The sequence below is a fragment of the Peromyscus californicus genome, unplaced genomic scaffold (genome assembly GCF_007827085.1).
Source record: "Peromyscus californicus insignis strain IS unplaced genomic scaffold, ASM782708v3 Scaffold_8__1_contigs__length_139910024, whole genome shotgun sequence".
In the NCBI taxonomy this organism is placed as follows: Eukaryota; Metazoa; Chordata; class Mammalia; order Rodentia; family Cricetidae; genus Peromyscus; species Peromyscus californicus.
Window position 1 is genome coordinate 36,855,334 of NW_026294606.1, and position 11,862 is coordinate 36,867,195.

At 34.9% G+C, this 11,862-nt stretch overlaps 1 protein-coding gene across 1 annotated transcript; it reads right to left on the reverse strand.

Annotated features, from left to right (window-relative positions):
- Positions 1–218: 218 nt before the first annotated feature.
- Positions 219–6,299, reverse strand: LOC128104726 (prolactin-3D4-like). Its single transcript, XM_052729736.1, has 5 exons — positions 6,272–6,299; positions 4,989–5,146; positions 3,488–3,595; positions 1,469–1,648; positions 219–416 (listed from the first exon to the last, which is right to left on the reverse strand). Exons 1-5 carry the CDS (start codon positions 6,297–6,299, stop codon positions 219–221), a joined length of 672 nt encoding a protein of 223 aa, XP_052585696.1.
- Positions 6,300–11,862: the final 5,563 nt, after the last annotated feature.

An 11,862-nucleotide genomic window follows, 5' to 3' on the forward strand; every position in this document is an offset into this window, starting at 1 on the left:
CTGAATACATCAGCCACTATATTGATCCATATTATATTAAATGAAATAAAAGACACTTAGAATTTCACATTAAATCTGTTGTTTCAAAAGAATTAGATTTTATTGTTTAAAAGAAATCCATTATAGCCAGGCATGCACTGAGAAGAAATAAAAGCACTACAGTTCTGGTTCAACAAGGCTCATGTCAGCAGAACATTACAGGGTTATGCAGTCAGCTCTCATTCATTAAAACACTCATTTTTAAAGACCTCTCGGCACCTCAGCAACTTAAAGTAAGTGTCGATCTTATGAGTATCCCTTCTCAGGCAGCGGACCAGGTTATAAAAGGCAAAAAGGCGAGTGTCTTCATCAGATGACTGCAAGTCTGCCAGTCCAGACCAGGCAGGGTAGGGATCTTTTTCAACTTTCTTCTGGCTCTAAACATCAAATGGACAGGTATTATTCACATTATCTCCTCATGAGTTCTGTTTCTCTCTCTCTCTCTCTCTCTCTCTCTCTCTCTCTCTCTCTCTCTCTCTCTCTCTCTCTCTCTCTTTCTCTCTCTGTGTACGTATAAGAGACATGATTTGGATGTCAGTGATCAATTTTGGGTGAAGTTCTTCTAGTGAAATCTACTTTGATTTTTGAGAAAGCTGTTCTTACTTTTATCTGGAACTCATGGCAGAGCTCCTTAAGTTGGAGTCATTATTCTAATGGCTACAAAGGGAAGACACCACATTACCCATTTGACACAAATCCTGGAACTGGACTCAGGTCCTCACACATGGAAGGAAGGAAATTACAGACATGAGACATCTACCAGTGCACATTCCTTATAAATTTTTAATTAATTTTGATAAAACACAGATGACTATAAATTTATAATGAGAAATCCTGGAAATAGGGGTAAATGCATTAGACACCAAAACATAATTTGGAGACAGGCATATGTATTTTTTGACATGCCATTGATCTCAGATGTGATAGATCAATACACAAGTGGACAGGAGGTACTATTTGGATGCATATATGGAATTAAGTAAAATCAATGAAAAGGCAAGGATCAGTACTTTCACTTGGGGTTGTTTTACATGTTCTCAGTACTTTACCTGATGTGTCCTTCATACCATATTAGTTCTGGTAGAGTGTCCTGATCCTTTCCTTCCTTTCAGATAAATCCATTCTACATTTTATATACTCGATTGAATCTTTGAACATGAGCAGTATATTTCACTTAACATATTGTGTGCAGGCAATCCAGGCAGAGACTGTTATATGATCAACTGCACATTAGGCTGTAGTGTCCATTCCATCCAGGAAAGCTACTGTTGAAAGGACTATGAGGCACAAAACTATTTTCTACAGAGATCACTGTCCTAAGGGCTTATTAAGTGACTGTGTATTTGAGAATCTCAAAATTCTTTTTGAATTACACAATTCACAAACTTTATAAATAGAATGACCAAAGCCTCCTGTTGAAACAGCTCACCCTGCTAAGTATGACCTTCATTCCTTCCTGAAGCACACGGGTTCTGTTCCTCACAGCATTGGCTCTTTTAAGCATTTTATCAGAAGCTTCCTTGAGAGTGGGCACTGCAGAAATCAGGTGTTTCAGCGGTTCTTCCCAGGCATGGGAAATATTGATCATTGCTTTCAGAAGGTCTTCAGTCTAGGAAAACATCATTGGACATCACCTTAAACTGAGTGACATACAGCTGTGTACATAGATACTTGTGGATTTTTCACAAGGGAGGCAAACTTTAGTGTATTTTTATTAGTAGTAATATATGTTAATGACTTCAAAATATATAAATATTACCTAAATATAAAATTTCAGCTACTGAATTCTACTTTGCTAAATAAAACAAATTGGGTCTTAATAATTTTGACTGTTCAAAATGATCATATTTCGTTTTTCATTTACGTTCTACCATTTGTCCTAGTTATTTGAACTGTTCTCTTGGATTGCTTACCCTGCCTATGGGAAAATTAGGTTTATAGGGCTCAGGAGGTGTCTAAAATATGACGCATATTATATAGAGGCCAACAATGTCAGGAGTTAAAGCTTCAAATCATTTCTATACTACTGAATCAAATTGGTCTCTCATATACTTACTTGAGAATTTTTTACTGTGGTAGAATATTAAAACAGGTGAATTCAGACAAAATATTTATCAAAATCAAATCCTACATTCTTTGTATCTGAATGATTCCTGCTGCCTTTGATTCTAGAGGAGTTGCATATTGACTTATACAGAAGAAAAAACATTTTAAAGCATTCCAGGCATTGGTAGAAATCAGAATGGAATTTTGACCTGGTAATTGTTAATAAAAGGCCAGAGTCATACAAAATAAATTTCTTAGTTAGCTGTTTAGAAAGATGTTTATAAATACTCTTATAGGCTATGAAAATAAAGACTAGAGAGGAATTCAACTATAATCTAAATATAAAGATTATGAGTGAAATGGAGGCACCAATGGTGATAAACAACTTATTGCTAGCAGTATTAGACAAAAGGAGTTAGAATGACTACATGACATGAAAGAAGTTTAGTGTAAATTATTACTCAATGTGCATGATAAATGACTTCTGCATACTGTTTGGAACCACAGTTCATTGTCTTCTCAAAAGTACTATTATCAGAGGCTATTTTTCAACATTAAATATTTCAGTGTCAACAGTGTACTGTTCAAGTTGTGTAGAAAAGCAATCTGTATAAATGTTGTGTTCTGTTTCTTTCTTCTTTATTATAAACACACTTTACTCATGAGAATACCTTGTATATGAATTATTTGTCTTGATAACACCTGAATGTCTGCAGAAATAGTCTGTGAAATGGGTATATATATATATAAAGTTTATATAAATAAAACTGATATTTATGACAGGTAGCCAGAGTGAAGCGATCTTAACACATATACATTAAATCTTTAGAGTTATGTGGATGTCATCAAAACAGAAGTCACCGAGAGGAACGTGATACAGTATAGAGAAGAGTCTTTTGTACAGTTAAGATGTAGGTAGGAAAAGGCAGATCAGTCAGGGAAGACTGTATAAATTAGGATGGAACAGAAATAGGTCCAGGAGAGTTTAGAAAAAAAAGAAGAATGGGCACATGACTTAGTTTAGCAATGTAATCCCAGAGGAGAATCCTTTAGTACTATATACCATAAACACAAAGGGATTTGCACTTACTCTATATGTATATTTATATATTAAAAATGAGTGTCCAGTTCAGATAAAAAGTTCCCTGGGAAAAGCAGAAGGTGTTGGTAAAAATAGTTTTCTATGATGACAATTACAATTCTGGGACAATATGATTTGCCAGGCATTTTAATTAGTGATCAGGTTATCAGCTCTATGATGTGATTGTTCTCTGACAGTCACATCTTTTTTGATCTACTGGATCAGAAATTTCCACACCTCTTGTTGGCTTAGTAATCACACACAGCACAGTTACCTTTGTATAGCATAATCTGTTTCTTAAAAAACAGGGAGGAAACCTACTTTTGTTTCATGGGCTTCCTCTCGAGACTCTGGAGTGTGGATGGAAGCAGTGTGGCATAGGCTGAGCGTCCTGTACTTGATCCAACTGACATTGAAATATTTCATGTCCTGGAAGAAATTAAATGATTTAGTTTACTGAGGATTTAGAATTGAGTAGAAACAAATGCTATGTTTGATTAACCCTATATTTTTGATATTTAGGAACAAAAATTGAAACAGCACAATGATGGAAACACCATCTTCCTACCTTTTGTTTCCCTTTCATATGCAATCTACGTGACCGTCCTCTCAATCTCTTCCTCTTTTCCCTGCTCCCTAATATTGTACTTGCTAATGTTATTGTTTGGAAAGAAAGCACTAAGATACACCCAAAATTCTAGTTACTTACATATTTAAGTATCAGTTTTTCTAGGCTGAGTGTCATAGAATTTTTACTATATATCCATATTTAAAATAATTATTTTTCATTGGCACAAACTGATTTTTTTAAAATAAGAACTGATCATTTTTAACTTGGATCTCAAATATCATCAGGTTTCAATACAATAAAAAGTTCATGATAAATGTAGGAGTCACAAATGTTGTTACAGTCAGAAATTAACCATTCAATTCTAGTTACATTTTAAAGAAATATTCAGCAATGAGTAAAGTAAGATTTCACATAAATATTTAAAGTTTCTATACTATTGATATGAAGGATGTAGTTGCATAAGACATTTCGTAAGAAAATACAAATTCTAACTATCAAAGAATTTAAAAGAGTTAAACAATCTTAGAAATGTTGTGCAGTTAGAAGATAAGGAGAGAAGAATAAGGGGTATGACAAAACTAGTATGAGAAAATAACAATGGGAATGTATATTCCCTATAAATATAGAGATATGTAATCCAAATGCTCAATTTTCAATGGACATTTGTTTTGTTGCTTTCTCACTGACAGGCCCTGATAGATGAGTTATCTTCCTGAGGGAGAGGGAATTTATTGTGTGTCTAAAGTAGCCCTTCAATTTCACTAAGACACCCATTGCTGAAAATGATGAGCTGGGATTGTTTGCATTTACAAATTTATCTGTAGCTATTTTCTTTTATTATGTTTTTCACTGTTTACATGATTTCAGTTTCTTTAGGTTTATTTCTCTCCACCCACCCAACAGACTTCAGTTCCCCTGCACTAGTTATCTTCAGATCAGTAAGTCAGGAATGCTCATTAAGAAAGAACCCAGGGTATAGGACCACAAAACCAAAAATTCCAGTGAAGATATTCAAAGTTCTTATTGTTGAAGTTAGGAAAGGAAAATTCAAAATATCATTTAATTCTTTACAGTTTTTGAGATTTTATGAAACTTTATATATTGCCCTTTATACATTTTGCTATATGATTCTTTCTATTACTATAAATTGAATTATTTGAATATGGATACATGACTCATTCCAATTTAATTAGTGATTAGCTATGTGAAGGTACTTTTAGAAAAGAATCCAGAGACAAGGACATTACTTACAAATTCATGGAATAAATCTGCAGCCAGAAAATATGTGGCATGAGACTGATCAACCACTCGATAATACAGGTCTGCAGTGGACACAGAGACAGTTGGTTTGGAGGCCACATGCTCCCAAAGGAGCAGATTTGATACCATCAGCAACATACATACCCCTGCTGTCAGAGAAATGACAATGAGGTGATCTATACAAATCAGGTTACAACAGTTAAACAAGCTGGGAATGTGTTCTGAGGGCTCTCTGCTATGTGATTTGGGTTGATATACCTTACTAGAGCATTCACATTTACAACTGGTAAAATACAGAGATAGCTATGTTTTTCCAGTAAAAGTTTGACATGTAGGAGACTTTTCATAGTTTGCATTTGCTCCAAAAGAGCTTTTCAAATTTGCAAACACATGGAGTTTGATTTAACATGAACCAGAGTCTTCAAGTCATTATCTGCACACATCTGAAATTGTAGAGAATTTATGTTGTCTTTCATTTTATTAAATACATTATTATTGTAACTAATTCATTTTCCTTGTATATATCACTTAAGAATGAGGTGATTTGATAGTTTATTCAGGTTGATTTATGTCAGCAGATATCCATGCTGGACACAAAAATTAATTATAACTTCCTATTTCTTTGCTTGAAGCAGTTTACCACTCATTTGTTCTCATTTTCTCAATATACACTAATTTCTTATTATATAAATTGAACACTTTGAGGTGTATTATTATTATTATTAATATTATTATTGTTTTTTCGAGACAGGGTTTCTTTGCATAGCTTTGGTGCCTATCCTGGACCTTGCTCTGTAGACCAGTCTGGCCCTGAACTCATAGAGATCTGCATGGCTCTGCCTTCTCAGTGCTGGGATTAAAGTTGTGCACCACCATCATGCAGCTTAGTTGAATTATTTTTAGTCTAGACTATGACTTTTGAAATGGAAGAGATTATAAAACTGATGACTCTTAAGTATCAGTAATGGTGTCCCATTTTACACTCTTGTTCATAAAGACAACACAATATAACTCTGAGAACTGCCTGTGTCTGCAACACAAGGAAGTTTGTATTTAAAAAAATCTGAGCTCAAACTTAATCAAGAAAGTAGAATATAGAGAAGTCTTTCAGCTGTATGCTGACTTGTCTCTAGATTAAGCATAATCAAATATTAGTCTCTTCCAAAATACATAGCAGAACACACCAAGGAAAATCTAGTCTCCAAACAATCTTGTTATAATATACACTAAAGATTACATAGACCCTAAGAGGTACCCTGTGAATGGCTACTTACCATTTGGTAAAGTCAAAGCAAGCAGCATCTTGGAGATGATCCACCACAGTATGAACTATGAACTTCAACTCGGGAAAGCTGCTTCACTTGAGTGCTGCCTTCAGTCAACTTTCCACCTCCCATATATACCACCAGATTGTACCCAAAGCCAGACAGTGCTGGGGGCCAGATTGAATCAGTGTCTATAAATCTGCGACATTCTTCCCTCAGGGTTTGTTAACATCCTCTTTACATTTACCACAGTTATATGTCAATATTTGTCACACTGCATTTTCCCCAGATGGTCTATAGAATGCAAGTCATTCTCTAAATCAGAAAAGCCACCTCTGTTCATTGGTTACTTATTTTCAGGTAAGCAGGAGAAGACTTTCACAATATTTTTCCCTAGTTAAATGTCTTATATGTCTGTCATGTCTTCTGCAATGTTCCCTAGTGTTTCTGGTGATGATAAATGGTTTCCATAATCTACCCTATCTCCACAAAAGTCTACCATTAACACTGTAAAATATTTATCTCAATAAACTCAGTAACAGTTCCAGTAATCAACAGGTCTAAACACAAAGGTTTAGAAGGCATTTTGACAAGAAATTCATACCCATTGATGAAAAGTCTACTTATAAATGCAGATCATGACATTTTTAGTCACATTATTTTTGCTGTCTTAAAATATACCATATTGATTGCTTTATGTGTCTTGAGACTTAGAACATAACCAACAATTGTTGGTTGAAATGGCAAGTGCTGTGTCATGGTTTTCCTACTTACTACACTCTACCAATGTTGCTGATGGCTGTATCATGTCACTGAATTATAGCAATTTTAGGCAATTATCCTGAAATTGCTACATAGTGACCAGGATCACCATGAAAGGTATTCCAAGTTGTAAAAGATTCTATATCATAGAAGCTCAAAAATTTCATTTTACTTGAGCAAAATATTCAATTTCTTTAGGATTTGGACTAATTGTTTATTTCTGCTGTGGAAATAACAACAGAAGCAGCAACATGGATAAAGTTTTGTTATCATGTACCTCACAGGAAAATTATCTAGAGAAGAAACCAACTTTGACACTAGGATTTCAATTAACTTTACATATATATATATATATATATATATATGTGTGTGTGTGTGTGTTTGTGTGTGTGTGTGTGTGTGTGTGTGTGTGTGTGTGTGTGTGTGTGTGTATGTGTATCTGCAATTCTTTTTCTGGGCCTGATGAGTCCCTTGTATAATTTTATTTTCACTACTGTGTTTATTGTTTTTCAAGATGTTTTACAAAACCAGTATAATTTCCATCTTAACATCTCCCTTTACTTACAATAACATGTTTGCCTATAAATCACCCTGAAGTAAGCCTCTATATTACATGATCATAAATCAACATGACCCATTCCCTTTCATATTCTTAATACAAGGGGGATATTTTCACAGTATTTTTTGATGCCTTAGCATCTGCTTGACTTAAAGCCACTCTGTGACACATAGATTCCAAAGACAGACTTTTTCCTCCCAGCCCCTCTTGATTGTTTAAATACTTGGATCAACCATAATCTTTCTATGGTAATCACCATTCTCTGGTTTAGTTCTGATTTCTGATTATAATCTAGCCAAAATGAGTGTGCCCAACTCTTTGGCTATCAAACTATCACTTTTTTTCACTGACACATTATAATGTATTCATTAGTTATGTAGCAGTTTTGCTCAGTAGCAATCCCCAAAAGGATGAGAAGTTCCTATCCTCTGTCTACCCAGAGTATAACTCTGCAGATCAATGGTATCTAAATTTCTTATATCCTACAATTAGTTTTCTGCATCAGAGCCGGGACAATGTGGGGGTCACATAACCTTCAAGGTAGTCACAATTTCTCAGCATCACAGTCAGACTTAGATATGTTCTCAACTGTGTCCTAAATAGTTTCAGAAGTTGTATGATCTCCCCAGGCATGGGAGGAAGGAGAAATTTACCTTTTGCACTATCTCCCAGTTCAGGCAGAAGGTAAAGAACAAAATCAAGCTCATTTTCCTTTACTAATTCTTTTTTACTTAATTTCTGATGAAATTAGAGAAACTGATATTTTTAGTTTAAGGATCCCCTGCACATAGACAACTTTGCTCTGAGTTCACCATGAGGACAGTTAATGACCAACTATCACTGTGGTCATTTTCAGGGCATTCTATAATGTTAGTAGTTTTTTTTTTCTCTTTTTCTGGTGTTCTGATGTAAGACTAAGGCTGTAACTGTTACATCCATGCACTTTTGTTGAATAGGTACACACACACACACACACACACACACACACACACACACACACACGCACACGCACACACACACACGCACATGCACATGCACACGCACACACACAACCTTTGGTTATGTGATGCTCTAAGGTGTTTATATAACTTTATGTATGTGTGTTTGTGAGCATATGTGTGCACTTATACTGGCCTGTGAATAGCCATGGCATCATTCTCAGAAATACTGTTAACCTCACTTTAAAAAGTTGCCTTGCTAAGCTGAACATCACTAATTAGGATAAAAAGAATGGACAGACATCCAGAGATCTTTGAGTGTCTTTCTCCCCAGTGCTAGGATTCAAGTTCAAGTCACCATAGCAGGTGCCATTATTTCTGAATTTCAAATTCAGGTCCTTGTGTTTATAATGTAAACACTTCACAGACAGTGCCTTCTACAATAGAAAGAAGATTTACGTGTACAGAATGCTGTGGTTGCTGAAAATCATGATTTGAAGAGTTATAGAAAATTCAGTCTTGAACTTGATATGTACATTTTGCTCTTGACAATTTGTAAAAAAAATATGTATATTTAATAATTTGGTTTAATATTTTGATTAATTAGTTTTTCTGTGTGGCTGTAAATTTCCAGTCTTCATGCAACAGAAAAAGATTCTCAGGATTCTACTTAGTCTTTCGTGGTATTTTTATGGTTAATTATTTAAATCTTTATTTCCTCATTTGTTTTGTCAAAGTTATGTAGAATCATCTTGTGGAGTATACTTTACATGGAGTTCTACAAAGTCAAACATCTTTTGTTTATCCATTTGCACTAAAAATCATATCTTCCGTCTTATTGAGCTGCTTATTAAGAAAAAGAATCATAAAAGGGATGTGAACAAAATGTCTTAAGAGGGTGTGAAAAATTCCCTTCTTCTGGGAACCTCATTCAGCTGAGGTCAGAAACAGTTCTACAGCTTCAGGAAGAACCTGGAATTTACAGGTTCACATTTAGTAGGATTCTCCATGGCAGAATGTACTCACTAGGAAGACTACAGGGAGACGCTTCCAGACAAGTTGAGCTGACCAAACATTCCCAGACCTGCTGTGTTCCATGGAGGAGACAGAGAAGCAGCTGGATGAACTAGTAGAGTGTCAGACCTATCAGACTGACTGAAAATCAGCTACATAACCTTTGAGCTGCTGGCATAGTATGTGTTGTGCTATAGTGTTCTAGTTCCCCTGAGGTTTCATCCATCCTGGACTGAGCTTGGGGAGAACTAACTCTCCTTCTGTAATGTCTTCTCCTATCTGTAATCTTTCACTAGTACTAGTGCACTTAAGCACAATAAGATCACTGGTTTGCCAAATATGGAATTTGATGATACCTTTACTTTGGTCTACCATTGTCACTCTCTCTGGTGTGAGTGAATGTGCTTTCATGTCTCCCTGAGAGGATTAGTATCATGCAATAGTATCTCATATATCTGTAACCTAAAGACTGCTACTGCCACTGTCTAAGCGAGGATAATAGATTTGAAATATTAAATTTCAAGAATGTGTGTGTTCTCTGTGTATGTGTCTCTGTGTGTGTCTATGTCTCTGTTTCTTTGTATCTCTGTTGCTCCTTGTCTCTCTCTCTCTGTGATATTCAGATGTGAATTTAAGGTATCTCCCCCTATTGATAGTTTATGTTTATGGAAAGTTCTTACAAAAATCTTGTTTCTTGTCTTAAATTTACAGTATGCTGCTGACATCACATACATGGATCACAGGATATAAATAAATCCAACCAGTACTAGCATGTAATATTGATTCTTACTGGATAAAATTCATACTGTATAAAGTTATGATTCATTATGTGAGAGGAGAAAGTGTTACCAACAGGATTACCCAGGTACCATCAAACCTGTTATCTCCTATATTGACTGGCATGCCATCATATGATCACTGTAGCAAGAGCAGCATGAATAGTAGGGCATGAGGCATAGATATCTCAACAAGATAAAAGTCATTTATGCTTTTATTAATGATGTCAAAATCTCTTATCTGCTTACGTATAGGTCTTAAAGGAGAATTTCATTCATATATTGTTCTGCTAAAAAAAAAACATTGTAATTAACTGTCCCATAAGTGCTTCGTTTTATACTCATTGATTTGGGAAGCTCTCAGTTCATATCAGCAACATTCTTATGTGCTGTATAGTTATTTATTCAGAAATTAGTAACTGTTGAACATTCACAGTGCAAGTTGTTGAAGAATATTCAGCTTCCAGTGGGGTAAGTATGGAGCAAGACAATATTTTTGAGAAATGTAAGGGCCATTACACACACATATTCACAGAAACCCTTTCTGTATTCATAAGAGCTGCACATGATCAAACCAGGGTAATACTCCATCATCACTTAAAAGGGAGCTAATGAAGTTTTATAAATTTCTGAGCTGTTACTTGTAGTGATGCCTTCTGAAGACAGGAAAGTAAATTTTCTACAGGGATGAAGGCTCTGAGAGACTACCCATGCCCAGGTAGATGATATAACCCATCACACCTACACACTGTACTAAGGAGACTTTATGGGATCAAATCAGAAGACATGAACATGGAGGGGAAAAGTGAGGGAGCAGATGGGATAGGAATTTTGAGGTAAGGTTGTGGGATGTGAATTTGCTGAGAGCACATTAACTATTTGAAAGAAATATTAAACATTAAAAAAACTATGCAATTTCATGGCTCTTGTTTTAGCTTTTTTAAGAAATTATAAAACTTTCACAGCAGGTTCTCTACACCCGAGTTTGAAACAACTAAAAATTACTTGATATTCCTTCATTAGAAATGGAAGGAATTACTTACATTCATTTTCTTAACATAGACAAAAATATATTTGAAATTAAAGTTTACAACCACAGTATGAATAGAATTATAATTTACTAAATAGGACCAACTCTTTTTTTCTTATTTATTTTTATATGAAAAAATCTATTTTAATATAAAAGAAATGATTAAAAAGATTGGACCTAAAACATAGAGAATAATGTTAATAGAAAAGGTATTTCTATTAAATTCTCAAATATTTCATTTTGAGTAAACAAGAATATATTGATTCTAATTAATACCTGATTTTATAAATTGTTAAATATACTTTTTTCTTCATTCTTCCCTCCTATATCTTGATTATAGCCTCTGTCCCTCCAACCCTCCCAGTGCCCCTCTAAAACCATACCTTTCCCCTGGATCCACTGTGCCGCCTCTACCTTCAGAAAAGGACAGACTTCCAAGGATATCAATCAATAGAGGATAAGAAGATTCAGTAAAAGTAGACAACACACTCCTATCATGGTTTGACTAGGAAAACCTGTAG